We start from the raw sequence: 16,574 nt of genomic DNA on the forward strand, positions 1-16,574 counted from the left end.
CTTTAATTCCACCTCTAAAATTCACACTTTTAAAATAATATTTAATATTCCACATAAATTCAAATCAAACTTATAATTTTATATTCAGTTTAATTTAATATTGATTTCTAAATATGATTCGATGAGATACTTACATAGGCCAATAACATTATGGTCTTTTTTTTTTTTTTTTTAATTTTCTGAATATGACTTATTTATCAATATTTGGAATTGATAATTTCTAATTCAATATTATTTCATTTGAAAAGTCCAATTATGACGCAATATTGCAAAATAATTTTTAATTGATTTTTAGTGAATAGAAAATTTTTCATAGTAGAATTAATTTTTCATTTATAGATAAAATTTCAAGAAATAATAATTTATTTAGAATAATCCCAGACTCTTAAGTATTTAATTAACACGAAGTTGATTTCTTTTTAAAAATAAATTTTATATAAATTATGCTATTGTATTTCCTAATCTGGCCTTCTTCTTATATATATATATATATGTATATGTATAAATATAAAAAATCTTATGCTTATTTACAAATTTTGAGTTATAAATATTCATTTTAGAAATTTATTTTTGAAAATTTTGACAATAAATAAAATATGTACCATATATGTTTTTTTTTTAAATTATTAAAATATCATATTACTTTTAAAAATTTTCAATGGTGTATACATATATATATATATAATTTAAAGATAATCAAATTTATGCAAAGAGGAATGGCCCCTCTCTTTTTGACTGGCTCTACGACATCTCTCATCAATCAAAACCAAAGGCAAAGCTCTTCATGAGTGGTGAAACAAAATACAAGACCCACAAACGCAATATTATTATACAAAACATAAATCATCAAAAGCTCTAGCTTGGAATTTTTGCAGGAATTTTTTCCCATCACTCAAACAGAAACAATATTCCCACACTCTCTCTCTGAAAATCATAACCGATCCTACAGAAAATCCATGGAAGAAAAAGAAAAAATCCCCAAGAAGAAGATCAAACAAACAAACAAGAAGCAAAAACACCAGCACCCAAATGATCAAGCCAAAAAACCATCTTCCTCAGATTTCTCATTCAAACCCAGCTCAGAAGTAAAAGGTCTCAAGTTCGGCGGCCAGTTCATCGTCAAATCCTTCACAATCCGGCGAGCCAGACCTCTTGAGCTCCTCAAACTCCTCTCTTTCCCTCTCCCGTCGCTGGTCGGCAAAACCAACAAACTCCCGTTTCCTTCAACGACAGCGTATTTGCCCACCAACTTCACCATCCTGGCGCACCATGCGTGGCACACCTTGACGCTTGGACTGGGGACGAAGAAGTCGAAAGTGGTGGTGTTTGTGTTCGAGTCGGAGGCAATGAAGGTGGGAGTGGACCGGGTCTGGCCGGCGGAGATACCGCTAGGGGAAGTGAACAGGAAGTTGATAAGAGGGCTGAGTGGGTGCGAGATGGCTCGGTTCAAGTTCAGAAAAGGGTGCATCACGTTCTATGTTTATGCGGTGAGACGAGTTGGGAATCTAGGGTTCTTGTGTGCTGATGATCTGAGGACTGTGTTGCAGTCTGTTGTTGCTCTTAAAGATTTCTTGGATCATACTGCCATGCTGGCTTTGCCCAACCAGAGAAGCATTAACTATTCTTCTCCTCCTCCTCCGGTCGCCATGGCTCACTAGCTAGCTACCCTTCTTCGATCGCCTTCTTCAAGCTTGGGATTTCCATTTGCAGATCATGATCTGAGGTCGACAGTGTTGCTGTTGCAGCCACCTTCTTCTTCTTCTTCTTCATCTCTGAGTTGTTTCTTTTTTGCTTATTTTAGTCAACATATATGATGATATATTGATTATCTGAACTTTTTCTCTTACTTTGACTTTTTTAAAAAATTAGATGAGTTCAATTTGGTATATGATGGGGGAATTGGTTTATTTGTTGCAGAAATCCTGTTTATATATGCTGATTACTATACTTAGTTTATTTTTCCAGAAAAAAATTGTAGTGTGTATATATATATATATGATGAATAAATGGATTGAAGTAATTGCTTGTAAAATGAATTTCTCGTTTTTAATTGATTATAATTGTAGTACTGAAATGAAAGGCGAGTGTCTGTGTTTCTGGCAATGCAGCAAAAGAGAGGTAAAAGTGTCCATGGGCAAATATTCCTATACAAAAAAGAAATTATTTAATTTTCACTCTCTCTTTCAGCTTATGTACATTTCTCTTTGTTAAGCACTTTAATTTCATGTCATACGATAGGAGTTGAGTAATGAGAATCGTTAAATAATTATATTATTATTATTAACATATTTGTATCTCATAATTATTAAAATATATAAAATTTTATAAAAAATAAATTTATTAAATTATTAAAAAAGTAATATAGTCGAAGAAAATCACTTTGAATTAAAAAATATTTAGTTCGAAAAGTTGTATACTTTTTTGTTTGTGAATTAATAAATCAAATATGTTTCTGTAATTTGATTTTAAACAGTATTTTAATAATTTCAAAAATAAAAAATTCAACTCAAGAGCATCTTATTAAATCACAAATTAATGCGTCCAAAAAAATTGGGCTGCTAAACGAGTCAGACTCTTGTGAATTGTGCTGAGATCTAACCCGTGAACCAACAACCGTAATGCTAATTGCCATTTTTGTACACCAGCAGCCTGCAGCCACCTCTTCAAATATATATATATATATATATATATATTATATACACACACACACACACATATAACTTTCTTTTTTTTTTATTAATTTTATAATTCGTTTGTAAATAAACAATTGCGTGTGTGTATATATATATATAGTAATCCATTGTCAGATTAAGCAATAAATAACAGTAATTGAAAATATATTTGTATAGTGAATAAGCATTTTAGTAATCTAATAATTTAAGAATCTCCCATAAATGCATACATGTGATACATTAAAACTCATGCTTAGCTTACACAAATTAAATCAAACCAAACACGGCCGTGAATGTGTATGTATATATATATATATATATAGGGCTTTAGGGTAGACATAAAAGTGAGAAGAAAGAAAAAGAAAAGAAAAGAAAAGAAAAGAAAAGAATTGTATGTTTGATTTATTTTGTTTAAATCTGAATATGTGTTGTGAGTTTAATCATGATCTGGTCCCATGCCAAGCAGCTTTTTTCACATGAGTCTGGTCTCTCTTCTTCTCTTCCACTCTATTGCACCCAACTCCAACAAATTTATACACATTTAGAGTTGTATTCGCTGTAAACAATATAAATACCACACACACACACACACACACATATATATAATGCCTTTCACTAACGCCAACGCCAACGCCACCTACCCTAGCATTAAATTTTTGGCATTACAAACTTAGTTTTCATATACAAATTAAACAAATTAAATACATTTTTTTTATTTATAAAAAATTATAGTGTTGAGTTGAAGTATACTTTTATTTATATTATTACTTATAATTTTTTTATATTATATTATAATTGATGTATTTACATTATAATATTTTTCTTATTTTTTTTATTTTAGAAATGCATGAAACAATTGCATTTATAAATAAAAATTATATTGAAATTTTTTAATATTATGCCTCAAATTTTTATAAATAAATTTTTTTGATAGTATTGGTCGGTAAATATATATTTAAAATTTTGGAAAATTTTAAAAAATAAAATAAAAACGTGATGTAATTTAAATTTTTAAGAAAATTAGAGCGAAAATAACGGACGTAAAAGTTTGATGAATTTTGGCCTTTCAGAAGAGTAACAAATGCTTTTTATGATAATTGAAAGAGACAGACAAAGGAAAAAATTCCACGGAAATTTAATAACGCCCACCGTGGGGCTCGAACCCACGACCACAAGGTTAAGAGCCTTGCGCTCTACCGACTGAGCTAGACGGGCCAGTTGTAAATTTGGTTCATAAATTAAAAATATTGATGGCTATTCAAATTGTTCAAATCGTCTCCTCCGCAGGTGGAGCAGCTTAAAACCAAACGGCTTATAGAAAAATGGAAAAAAATAGGGAAGAGCATGGCGTTTCTATGGACGCTTGCGGAGCTTCTTATCATCCTGGTTTTGATCGGAGTATTAGGTTTAATTTCAGCGATTTTATTTGAATCCTATAGGAGGAGAGACAATCATGTGTAATGTTCTTCAGCTCCAATTCCTAATTTTCTTTTGCCTTGTTTTTCTGCCTCATCTTTCTTTTTGGCAAAAGAAGAGTTTATTTTTGAGACTTGTAATTGATTGATGGTTTTTTTTTTTCCAATTGTTTTTGCAGTCATGTTGAAGCTCCGGCGATCTTCGAGGATCCGAGTTCGTTGAAACAGGTCAACTATACAATCTGGTTTTAAAAAAATGTATTTGTTTCTGTTACAATATCACTTGTATAAAAGCAGCTGTATTAATTCTGAAGCTTCGTTTGGTTGTTGCAAAAATGTGAGGAATTTTCTTGTTGATAAGTCGACTGCTGGAGTATTGGGCGATCAAGTAGTTGCATTAGGCATAGTAAAATGCAATTTTTTATTTTTACATTGATTAGGAAATATGTTGACCTTTATGATGTGGACTTTGAAGTATGTTGTCCTCACTGCATTGTCAGAGTGGGGTTTTATGAATGTCTTGATCGGTGGTGTTTCTTGAAGAGTCCCTGAACTTGGTTGTAACTTGGATTTTTTAGGGTTTAGTTTATAAGTTTGGGTATATGTGTGTATATAAATATCGGGCTAAATTTTATCCAATTGTTGAAGCGACTAAATAATCACAATGTACCTAATATCAGTTATGTGATAGTAGGAGCTGAATCACTCCAGCAACCTAACATGGTTTAAATGATGTCTTTGACCAAAGTATGTTTCTTTTTTCTGACAGTAAGTTTATCCAGTTTAGTGAGTGATGCTGACTTTAATGGATGTGTATCGTCCAGGTTCCATGTCCTCATATTTCTGATCCAGCAGAGAAGTATTTATCTTTGATAATTCCTGCCTATAATGAGGAACATAGGCTTCCTGGAGCGCTTGAAGAAACAATGATGTAAGTTAAAGCGTTAGATCAATAGATTCTTGTTATCACCGTTTTTTATGTACATGATAATACCAAGTGATACCTTTACAACCTAATGCATGACCAAATAGTACTCCAGCCTACCATGATGCCCTTGGCCTTTCCCCAAGAAGGTAGGATTGAAGATGAATGGAAAAGATGTCATATTTTTACTCGTAGTTCTTTTCTGTTTACAATTTATGAAAATATACTTGAAAGAAACAATGTATGCCTTGAGTAACCTAATCATCATAAAGGTTGTTGCACACCGCTTCAGTTAACCTTCTCCTAAAATAATACCACCCTTTGATTCAAAGCTTATTCTCAATTTGTTAGGAACGCTACCTTCAATTAGGATGTAAGAAGGTTGGCTTTTGCAGAGTGGCACATGTAGTTCCACAGATATGCTGTTAGGAAATAATTAATCATTTGATCAATTGAATTCCAGATTAATATATAATTTTAAGGAATAATGGTGTTTTTGTCTCAACTGTAGTTATCTTCAGCAACGTGCAGCAAAGGATAAGTCTTTTTCTTATGAGGTACCATTTTGTCGCTCTGCTCATTCTAATATCTATTGGTATATGGCCATTTGCTTTTATTGGATCTATAATTCACTCCATATCAGGAGAAATATCTCTCCAGCAGTGTTTTCTGCTCACAACTAAGCAAATGCTCAGAGATAAAAATCTTGCATTTATCTTTTCTGGTGCTTCATCACACTATTGGTTGCATGCTGCTGCCAAGACCTTTGTCAACTAATCCTTCTTCCACTTTATCTTAGCTTTAGCATTCAAGGTTCATATGTTAGTCACTGTATTACCTTGATAAATTGATCTTGACTTTTTCTCTGGTTTCCATGCTTTGTTAGGATAATTTGCATAACTATCTATATTGTCATTTACTTTCCGAGTTCATTTTTTTAATAGGATTCACTTTATAACTACCATATTTAACATTTCTTTTTTATTTGGTCATGAAAAAATTCTGGAGCAGGTTTTGATAGTTGACGATGGAAGTTCTGATGGGACCAAAAGAGTAGCTTTTGACTTTGTAAGGAAGTACACAGTAGACAACGTAAGAGTTATCCTTCTTGGAAGAAATCATGGGAAGGGGGAAGCTATACGAAAAGTGAGTCTAACTCGAATTATATATTTACTTAATTAAAAAAATTTGTCGTGCAGTTGAAGGATTAATATCTCCACCATGTCAAACAAAAACTGATTGAAGCTTTTTACCTCTGTGAAAGCATTGTAAAACAGGGAATGCTGCATTCACGTGGTGAACTACTTCTGATGCTGGATGCTGATGGGGCTACCAAAGTGAATGACCTTGAAAAACTTGAAACAAAGGTACTCTCCGTCCTATAGATGGCTTTTAACTTGTTATTTATTCCAACGACGTCAAGTCTGGCAGTTTGAGTATAACTACCGCAGACTACCTGATTTATATCTTCTCAGATTCATGCAGTTGCCAAAAAGGAAAATTTTCCTGGAGATTCTTCTTTTTCTTCAAACTTTAGGATATCTGATATTCCAGTAGCTGCATTTGGTTCTCGTGCTCATCTTGAAGAGAAAGCTCTTGCAACAGTTAAGTCTTGTTGATGCCACTTAATGCCTTGTATTGTGGCCTTCTATTATATTTTATTTTCTCTTTCTATCTTTCTTTCAGCTGAACCTTTACAGTCTTGTATTTCAGAGAAAGTGGTACCGGAACTTCTTAATGAAGGGTTTCCATCTCGTGGTTCTCTTGACTGCTGGTCCTGGAATTCGTGATACACAGGTATGTTTTTGCCTTGAACTTTCTCAGCCCAGTTTATGTTCACCAGCGCTCTATATCCAAATAACTAATTAGTTACTTTCAATGTTAAATTAGTAAGTTATGGAAGAGCCTAGAAGTTTAAAAAACGCTTCTTGTGAATTCGAATCAATAAAATATTCTAAAAGGGGCAAAACATTTTTTCATGAAAAGTCATAATAGAAATATAAATGTAGATTGTTTCTTGCTGCCAAGTACTTGCTCTTTTTTCCAATTGAAAGATATGAGCTTATTTGTGAATAACTGTTGTTGCAGTGTGGTTTTAAGATGTTTACTCGGGCTGCAGCAAGGAAGCTTTTCGCAAACATCCGACTGAAAAGGTAAGAAGCTCTTTGCTTTGCCCATTATTGACAATCATGGCCTTAGATTTAAAGGATCTAATTTTAAAGGAAAGAAAATACTCTTGCTGTGCTCATTGACTAGGATCTTTGTCTTACACTTACATTTTGTATCAGTTTCTTCAACTGTTTATTTAAAGTACCTGTTTTTTTGGTCATTTTTCCACAACTTTTACATGCATAAGAAGGACATTGTTTATAGATTTTCAAGAAAAGCATGCTTGGCAGTCGATCATTGCTTGATTAGACCATTTCTCCTGTCAGGAAGCAAGAGAACTTTTATCTTTTCCAGAAACATATTGGATATTTGTGAAAGATTTGAATTGATTATTACTTCATTCTTCTAGAAGACTGTATTTGGAGAAAGAGGGTAAAGACAACAAGAAACTACAGGGGAATGAACAAGTACTAGAGAGAGAGAGGAAGAGACTAGTTAGAATATCGATATGTTGTGTCTCTAGTTAAGTTAATTTTGAGTTGGTGTGTCTGTGTTAGCTGGCTATGTTTTGGAGAACATCTGATTTTGGGGGCATTTGAGATGGCTTTTTAAGTCCTTTTGTTGGAATGAATACGCGGGTTAGTCCTAAAACGAATGTAATAGGTAAAGAATGCCAAATTCATTATGCACTAATTAGATATTATATTTATGGCATGTGTCAAAGGGACAAAAGTAGGAGTCTGCACAGAGCAATGCTTTTTTTCATCATCGTCTTTATCCTCCTCTCTTTTGTGCTGATTACATATTGTATTTATGGTGGTTGACGTGGTTAATCGGGATATTGTGCAGATGGTGTTTTGATGTTGAGATTGTTTTCTTATGCAAGTGGTTTGGCATCCCAATGATTGAGATATCCGTAAACTGGTCTGAAATTCCTGGATCAAAATTGAATCCATTGAGCATTCCCACCATGCTTTGGGAGATGACGCTGATGTCTGCTGGATATAGAACCGGCATGTGGAAACTCCATCCCCTAACCAAGTAACTCTTCGTGTTAGACTGTCTAAAACTATCTAAAAGGAGATTTCTTTTTCCTTTTCACTGGCCTCTATGGTTGTTGGTCCAGTGCAGGAATAGGAAAACAAGACACTAGATTCAGCCAACCATAAAAATATCACTTTATACGAAACTCAAACATTTTTTCATGAGCTTGTTTATGCAAGTCTTGATCTAACCAGTACCATGCAGTTTCAGATTGTAACTATAGACTACGCATTATGTTTCTTAGCTACTATAAAGATTATCTTTGAGTAATTATATCCTTGAATGGATTAGTACTTCCATCGGAATTCAAACCAGCCTTATAATATGCTTTCCTATTGTTATGTCAAGAAGGTGACTGTCAGAGCATTGGCTCTGAGAATTGTAAAATTGTGCAAGAATTGCTAAAAAAAAACTTGTCGTTTAAATGAGATGACAACTTTTTGTTTGTGGAATTAAAGATTCGAGTTCGAGCCTTACTCCAAACTCCATCTATAATTAAAAAAAAAAAAAAGAGTTGGTATTGTCGAATTCCATCTGAAATAGAAAATTTGAGCAGGTGTTGCGAGAGAGGGAGGTTGAAGATAGAGGATGCCAGTAACAAGTTTGCTTCAACCCATATTTGATTCGTTCATCTTCAGTTATTTGATGTATAGCCTCAGCTTACAACTTTTATATTTGTTTAGCTCTTAAAAGTAAATTTCGTGGTGAATAATTGAAGATTACAACTAAAGAACATGTGTTAATCGTTAATTTTATTTCACTATAAAAAGATGGTCAATAACTAATTCTATTTCACTATATAAAGAAAAATGTTAGGGTTCAAGCTGTAGACTAAATAAGGGCAATGACCCTAGTAAAAAAACATGGTGGAATTTTTAGTGAAGTCCTTCTAGGGTATGGGAATATATAGTAGTTTACCTATATATTGTGTATATGATACATTAATTCATACTGGTTAAATGCAAGCTTGTCAACAACAAAGCTATTAATATTCTGCCAAAGAAAAATAAACCTATTTCATCACTATTATTTTAGGGGAAGCTATATATATATATATATATATATATATATATACTGTTTCATTTTTAAAATAAAACAAAAATAACATAATCATCTCACCTGTAATTAGAATTTTCAATGTTAAAATCACCATTTCTTAACCCTGCAGAAACTTGGAATTGACCTTCTCCCTCTCTAATTTTCTTTCTTCTTTTTCATTAAAATACTCTCTTTGGACATCTTCTGCTTTGTCTTTTACCTCTTGCAAAATCCAGCTTCTTGAGGAGTAGTTGCAATTTAATGAAGTTGTTAATTTTTCTTACGTATAAGATGATTAATTAGATAAGGTTTTGAATAATTAAATACATTAATTCAGGCAAAATCTAGCAAACTGACATAAAGATCAGTTCTTACTAGGGACATATATATATATATATATTATAGGTAGCTATATGTATACATGCGTTTATATATACGAGTATGGTTGTACTTTATAAAGGATGAGAAAAATGGCAAATCCTATATTCAATGAATTCAAGAGACAAGCCTCTTTCTTCCTCAAAGAGAAGATCAAGACTGCCCGGTTGGTCCTTACCGATGTTACACCTGCGCAATTGTAAGTTAATTAATTTGTTCTTTCTAGTTATTTTTCTCTTGTTTTATTTTATTTTTTTATTAAAAATTATTTGATAAAAAAATTCTATTATTTTCAATCTTCATAATTTCCATAAAATAAAATTCAACAACCTTATTTTGTGATCTTACCAAGAAAACTTGGTAACGTTTAGTAAAATTATTTCATGTAGGGATTATAACTTAAAAAAAATATTATATTGTCTTGAAAATTTTGTTCTGGGTTCTTCTTTGTTATTTTACTTTTTGAGTAATTGTTGATCTTTTTTCTTTGAAATAATTAAAAAAATTCACTAAAACAATCTGTTTAAGCTTTCTTAATAATTGATTATAAATGTAAATTATTTGTACACCCTCTAATGTAAGAAGAAAGAAAAGAGAACCTAACTTCATATTTGTGGGTGCTGTTAATTAATCCATCTTAATTAATTCTTGATTAGTGTGTGTGTTTTTATTTATTTATTTATTTATTTTTTATTTTTTGGTTGGCTTGGTGCCAAGATTAACAGAAGAAGTAACAGATGATAATCCTTTAAAAACATCACCGGACGCACGTGCCATGCGTGTGATCTCCCAGGCTGCCTTTGAAGTCGATAACTACTGGCGAATTGTTGAAGTCCTTCACGGGAGGTGATCTGAATCTCTCTTCTTTTTAATTAATAATTATATGATCGGTTTGATTATAAAAGTCTGATTAATTTGTTATTAATTGATTAATTTAAGGTGGGTTTAATTTTAATCCAATTTCAGGTTGCTGAAATTTGATGAAAAAACTTGGCGAATCTCGTACAATGCTGTAATTTTACTGGATCATCTCTTAACTCATGGACCTCTGAGGATTGCTGACGAGTTTCAAGGTGAAAAACAAGTGATTGAAGACATGACAAACTTTAAGTTTATTGATGAAAAAGGGTTAGTATACTTACCTTTTCTTTTATATATATATATATATTTATTTATTTATAACGTAGTAGTGATGCCTCAACCTCATGATGAAAAGATGTGGTGGTTAAATCCTATTTTGTTTTAAATGTACAGATTCAACTGGGGTTTAAGTGTCAGAAAATTATCTGAACGAGTTTTGAAGTTGCTCGAAAATACAACATTCTTAAGAGAAGAAAGAACAAGATGTCGGAAAGTAACACGAGATATTCAAGGTTTTGGTAACTTCAGTCAACCAGTCACAACCTCTTCCACGGACAAGACGATGAGTTCAAACAATTACCAGTCAAACAAGATGCGTGGAAGAAGCTATTCCATGGACATTCGCAAAGACTTCTTGATGGAGAAAGATGATGAGAAAGGATTATCAACACAACTCAGTAGCAGTCATCATCCTTTCTGCAACACAAAATATGAAGCTAAAGCTTCATTGCTTGCAATGCTACCATGAGATGAAGTTTTTGTAGGGATTTTATATATGAACACTTGGGTTATATAATGGTATATCAGACGTCCACTAATTTTTAACAGTTGGTAATCTACTTATTGTGTTTTAGAACTAGAAGGCAAGAGCACAAAATTTTAAATGAAAAAACCTTTTAGTATCCAAAAAAGAATTACAATTATATTTCGAATCAAATTCATTATAAAAAAAAATTAAAAAAAAAATTAACCGAGTATAATAAATTCCAAATGAATCACAAACTTAGATTCTACAACTAAAAAATGTTTAAATTATTTTCAAAAATAATACCTTATAAATATCTCGGTTTGTAAATAAATACTAAAGAAATAATTTTTTAAATAATTTTAATGAATACTCATTTATTTTTAAAAATAATAAAAAATCTAATCAAATAATAATAGAATTCTAACATTTTTCTTTGATTTGCGGAGGCTCCAAAAGATGGAAATTTTCTCATTTTTCTAAAAAGTAAATTTTTTAAATATTTAAATGATATATTTCAATTAAAATTTTATCTAAATAATATTTAAAAAATAGAATAAAGGATAAATTACATAAAATATTGGTGAAATTTAATGTATTCTACAACAACATAATTTATATTGAAATCATGAATAATAAACACCTCACAAAAAAATAATAATTAACTTAACACTAAATGGACAGTAGAACATATCATGTATACATTATTTACGAATGTAATATACTTATATATATATATATATTTGTTATTTATAATTTACAAGATTTTACTATTTTGGAGGTCAAGAACTTTACTAACTTCAATATGTGTATACACACACACACACACATATATATATATATACATACATATTCATGTATATGTTTACAGGGTTTCAAACTCTTTTTCACAAGCTTTTGTGTCAAAAAGAGAGACACCGTTTGAAGAAATTCATTTAAAAGAAAGCTTCAGTTTCAGCATTTTTCACTGCTCCTGTCTCCTGCTGCTTGACATTTTTGCTTTAATCTTTACATCTTCACTTTCTTTTACTTTCACTTCCTCTCCTACTTTTCCCAGTTATCTTTTTCTTTTTTCTAACACACTTCTTTTTTTGTCTTCTTGAAACTTTCAAGAGAGAATGATCTTCTACTTCACTTCAAGATTGATCTCACTTTCTTTGACCAATTTGTGGCCTTAAGATTGAGGAGTCAGCTGGGAAGATATGGACTTTTTATTTAGAAAAGGAAAAAAAGAAGAAATAAATGCAGCTTATGTTATATTGGTTCAAATTAGTTGCTCCCTGCACCATAGATCTCACCGCAATCTTAAATAACAAAATTAATTTACAGAAGAAAAGTGAGGAAAAAGATGTGAATCAAAGTTAAGACACCAGATATTTAAAGAGGCCACTGCCAAAATCCGATATATTTCATGGGCAATTTGAAGTAAAGCAAACAGAGTATTAGCCCAATTTTTACAATATACCCTGAGACCCCTCACAAAGACAACTATGGTATGTAGCAATTTCAGTCTGCGAATGAAATTCTGGAATTGGCAACAGTCAAAAGGCTTCTCAGCATAAATAGTAATCAAAGAATCAACTCCTCCCCTTCTCAAAGTCATCACTCCACCAAGAAGTAAAATAAACATAGACGGATAACGAAAGCTATAACAAAATGGATTTGAAGCTGCATTTCAATCTTTTTGAATAAAATCAATTCGTTCTTCTTTTTTGCCTTTTCTTCTTTTTCACTTCTCACAACTCTATCCTCGGATGTTTAGAAGCACTTCCTATGGACGATTGATGGCCCAGACTCATCGTACTCTGCCTTTGCAATCCACATCTGCGTGAAAAACATATGACAAGATCAGTTCGAAATCTCGTGTCCTGACCAGTGATGAAAATCTATTCTGAGATTTCATTTTGTAAATTCATATCTATAATCTATTCAAAATCACAGGTGTAGTTGTCGAAATATGAAAATAAGGTACAAGTTCATAAAACAACTTTTCATTCTTCTCGGATCCATTCTATATTTTTTATTGTGATCTACCAAATTAATTCACATAAAATAATTTTCAAAAACTAAAGCAGGGATTAAATTGCTAAAAGAAAACTTTGGAGTTGCAGAAAGAGGAGCAAACCTGCTGGAAGGTGCTGAGGGAAGCCAAGATGGAGCCTCCAATCCAGACACTGTACTTCCTCTCAGGAGGTGCCACCACCTTGATCTTCATGCTGCTTGGGGCTAGTGCAGAGATTTCCTTGCTCATCCTGTCGGCAATGCCAGTGAACATGGTAGATCCACCACTGAGGACAATGTTTCCGTACAGGTCTTTCCTAATATCCACATCACACTTCATGATGGAGTTGTATGTTGTCTCATGGATACCTGCAGCTTCCATCCCTATCATAGATGGCTGGAAAAGTACTTCAGGGCACCTAAAACGCTCTGCACCAATGGTGATTACTTGCCCATCTGGCAACTCATAGCTCTTCTCAACTGAGGAGCTGGTCTTGGAGGTCTCTAGCTCCTGCTCATAGTCAAGGGCAATGTAAGACAGCTTTTCCTTCATATCTCTCACAATTTCACGCTCGGCTGTCGTGGTGAAAGAATAACCACGCTCAGTGAGAATCTTCATCAAGTGATCAGTAAGGTCACGCCCGGCAAGGTCAAGACGAAGGATGGCATGTGGGAGGGCATACCCCTCATATATGGGGACAGTGTGGCTGACACCATCACCAGAATCCAACACAATACCTACACGATGAATGCCACAACATTAATCATGAAGTTTTGGACTACTTATATACCCAATGTCTCCTGTAACAGTTACATGATTTCGAAGTAAACAACAAAAAGTGGAAATGTCAAAGATAGTTAGCACCAACTAAGACCATCCTCTTCAAAATAATAATATCATTGATCATTTGTCAAAACTCTCAATCATATCAAGATGCCTATTCGTGGGACAAAAGTTTGCCAACTGTAATTTTTATGAACTACTTATTAGCATGGGAAATAAATTAATTTACAAACTAAAAAGAAGAAAAAGCTCACCAGTTGTACGACCACTTGCATATAGAGAAAGGACGGCCTGGATGGCAACATACATTGCAGGAGTATTGAAGGTCTCAAACATGATTTGAGTCATTTTTTCACGGTTAGCCTTGGGGTTGAGAGGAGCCTCAGTCAGAAGAACTGGGTGCTCTTCTGGTGCAACACGGAGCTCATTGTAGAATGTGTGATGCCAGATCTTTTCCATGTCATCCCAGTTGCTCACTATACCATGCTCAATGGGGTATTTAAGAGTTAAAATACCTCTTTTTGATTGAGCCTCATCACCAACATAGGCATCTTTTTGACCCATGCCAACCATCACACCAGTGTGACGTGGACGGCCTACAATGCTAGGAAACACAGCCCTTGGAGCATCATCTCCAGCAAATCCAGCCTAGAAGGAGTCATCATTAACTTAGACTAATTACCAATTGGAAGGAACAAGAAAAAAGAACTTGACCATAACTTTGGAAGCAAATAGTCTATAAAACCTCCATGCAAAAGAAATCTCCACTGGAAAAATAAGACCTGGTAATTACCTTAACCATTCCAGTTCCATTGTCGCACACGAGTGGTTGAATATCCTCACCTTCCGCCATCTTCTACAAGCTGTAACACCAAGCTGTGATCATTTAGATCAAGAACATTGTTTTATAAAGAATCATTAGCAAAATAAGTACATCAAGCAAACATTATTTCTCCTATTTTCTTTTAGAGAATAATATTGTTCAAACTAGTAACAATCCACAATTTAATAACATGAAAATAAGTACTAAATCCGGGCAACTAAATTGAAATCTTAAGGCATTCCAAGCTTTCTCTGGAACCCAAGAAAATCTATTACAATGAAATAAGAAATAACTGGAAATACAGCGAAAATGAAGAAGTGAATTGTTAAATCAATAAAAGACCAATGTAAGGTACAGACTAAACAAACTATCGAGAGATATTGAACTTAAAAGACCCTATACGATCCACACAATAACCTGAGGGACCTGGAATTTATTAGACACTAAATTCTAATTACCAACATTTGGATAGACATATTACCCATAAAAATGATATACACATAGCCATCAGTTCATATCAAATCCAAACTCCCCGAGTTCCAATAGTTAGCCATTTATAATATTAAAGAACATTCGTCAAAATATCAAATTGCAAATCCTCGTGGTCAGCTGAACGGGGAGCAATCATAAAAAGTAACATCAACCAATTGGCACCAACAGGAAATAATAAAAACGAGACCCGTTTAACCATGATCCATCCACCATTTAATCAAAGAAATGAATTTGCCAATCACCCGTGTGAAACCATCTGCATTGTCAAGTTCAGTCATTAAACTCCCAAATTCTCTCTCTCGCCCGAATTCGACTTCTCTTCCTAATCCCGTATTAACATAATTTAGCGAAATCATAATATCTCCTGCTTGACAAAACGTAAAAGAAAACAAACAAACACGCAGCCATCCAAACACGCGAACGATAAGCAAATAAGAACGACCGGATCCCCCCAACCCATAGCCAGAGGAAATATGATCCCTCAATTTCGAACTTAAAAGAACGAATCATCATTCATCAATGTTAAGTAATCATGAACAAAATAAATGAAAGGAAAGAAAAACAGAAAATCACCAGATCTAAGGAAAATCAGAAAGAGATCAGAGAGAAAGAATGGTGGGAGAAATAGACCTTATTTGAGAATGAGAAGCGATGAGCAATGAAGAGAGCGAGAGATAGGAGAGAGCAGAGAGAGAGGAGAGTGTGTGCTCGAGAAGAGAGAGGGGTCTGTTTTGAACGCGACGAAGGGGAAAGGGTACAGAGAGAGATGTTAAAAAGAGAAACGAGATGGAAGGAGAACCGTTGGATTTATTTTTGGGAGAGAGCGCGTCGTTGGGGCGATTATGTGTGGTGGGTCGGTTTTCCAGTCCTTAATTTCTTCACTGTCAATTTCCTTTTTTAAATTTCGAAAATTTAAGATTAGAAGAAATAAATTTCGGAAAATTATGAAAATTTAATAAAATAAATTATTATTATTATTATTATTTAATTTTTAAATTCAAATGGTCAACGGGAATAAAAATGTTTTCAACTCATGCTAATTTTTTTCTTTCTTTCGTTTTCTTAAGTGTCAGAGAATTATTTACGGGACAAAATTATGAGGTAATTTTAGTATTTATCAAAATATTCTTTTTTAATATATTTATAGTTAGATTTATATATATATATATATACATACATATGTACGTACATATTTTATCAAGATAAATTAGATGACGTACAAAACTCTCGTTACAAAATTGTTTGGCAAGTCTCATATGTCTTACCTATCATTCTATCTTTAGAGAT

General features: G+C 33.0%; 4 protein-coding genes and 1 non-coding gene across 5 annotated transcripts; 3 read left to right on the forward strand and 2 right to left on the reverse strand.

Moving 5' to 3' along the window:
* Positions 1 to 722: 722 nt before the first annotated feature.
* LOC110824158 (uncharacterized) lies at positions 723 to 1,886 on the forward strand. The gene has a single exon (XM_022054717.2). The coding sequence runs from the start codon at positions 957 to 959 to the stop codon at positions 1,656 to 1,658; it is 702 nt and encodes a 233-aa protein (XP_021910409.1). The 5' UTR covers positions 723 to 956; the 3' UTR covers positions 1,659 to 1,886.
* Positions 1,887 to 3,814: 1,928 nt separating this feature from the next.
* On the reverse strand, positions 3,815 to 3,887 carry TRNAK-CUU (transfer RNA lysine (anticodon CUU)). Its single transcript has one exon. It is a non-coding gene; the product is annotated as a tRNA-Lys (tRNA).
* An 82-nt stretch (positions 3,888 to 3,969) lies between these two features.
* On the forward strand, positions 3,970 to 8,435 carry LOC110823920 (Nucleotide-diphospho-sugar transferases superfamily protein). The gene is made up of 10 exons (XM_022054417.2): positions 3,970 to 4,129; positions 4,267 to 4,315; positions 4,912 to 5,018; positions 5,524 to 5,569; positions 6,024 to 6,158; positions 6,290 to 6,379; positions 6,488 to 6,616; positions 6,726 to 6,809; positions 7,101 to 7,165; positions 7,971 to 8,435. The coding sequence occupies exons 1-10, from the start codon at positions 4,017 to 4,019 to the stop codon at positions 8,164 to 8,166; spliced, it is 1,014 nt and encodes a 337-aa protein (XP_021910109.1). The 5' UTR covers positions 3,970 to 4,016; the 3' UTR covers positions 8,167 to 8,435.
* Positions 8,436 to 9,261: 826 nt separating this feature from the next.
* On the forward strand, positions 9,262 to 11,292 carry LOC110824041 (epsin-3-like). Its single transcript, XM_022054551.2, has 4 exons — positions 9,262 to 9,780; positions 10,299 to 10,427; positions 10,548 to 10,709; positions 10,836 to 11,292. Exons 1-4 carry the CDS (start codon positions 9,665 to 9,667, stop codon positions 11,188 to 11,190), a joined length of 762 nt encoding a protein of 253 aa, XP_021910243.2. The 5' UTR covers positions 9,262 to 9,664; the 3' UTR covers positions 11,191 to 11,292.
* A 1,269-nt stretch (positions 11,293 to 12,561) lies between these two features.
* LOC110824044 (actin-like) lies at positions 12,562 to 16,071 on the reverse strand. The gene is made up of 5 exons (XM_088212926.1): positions 15,918 to 16,071; positions 14,766 to 14,835; positions 14,227 to 14,620; positions 13,313 to 13,926; positions 12,562 to 13,011 (listed from the first exon to the last, which is right to left on the reverse strand). The coding sequence occupies exons 2-5, from the start codon at positions 14,823 to 14,825 to the stop codon at positions 12,946 to 12,948; spliced, it is 1,134 nt and encodes a 377-aa protein (XP_088069052.1). The 5' UTR covers positions 14,826 to 14,835; positions 15,918 to 16,071; the 3' UTR covers positions 12,562 to 12,945.
* Positions 16,072 to 16,574: the final 503 nt, after the last annotated feature.

Source organism: Carica papaya, chromosome 2 (genome assembly GCF_054855325.1).
Source record: "Carica papaya isolate Zhongbai chromosome 2, ASM5485532v1, whole genome shotgun sequence".
NCBI lineage: Eukaryota > Viridiplantae > Streptophyta > Magnoliopsida > Brassicales > Caricaceae > Carica > Carica papaya.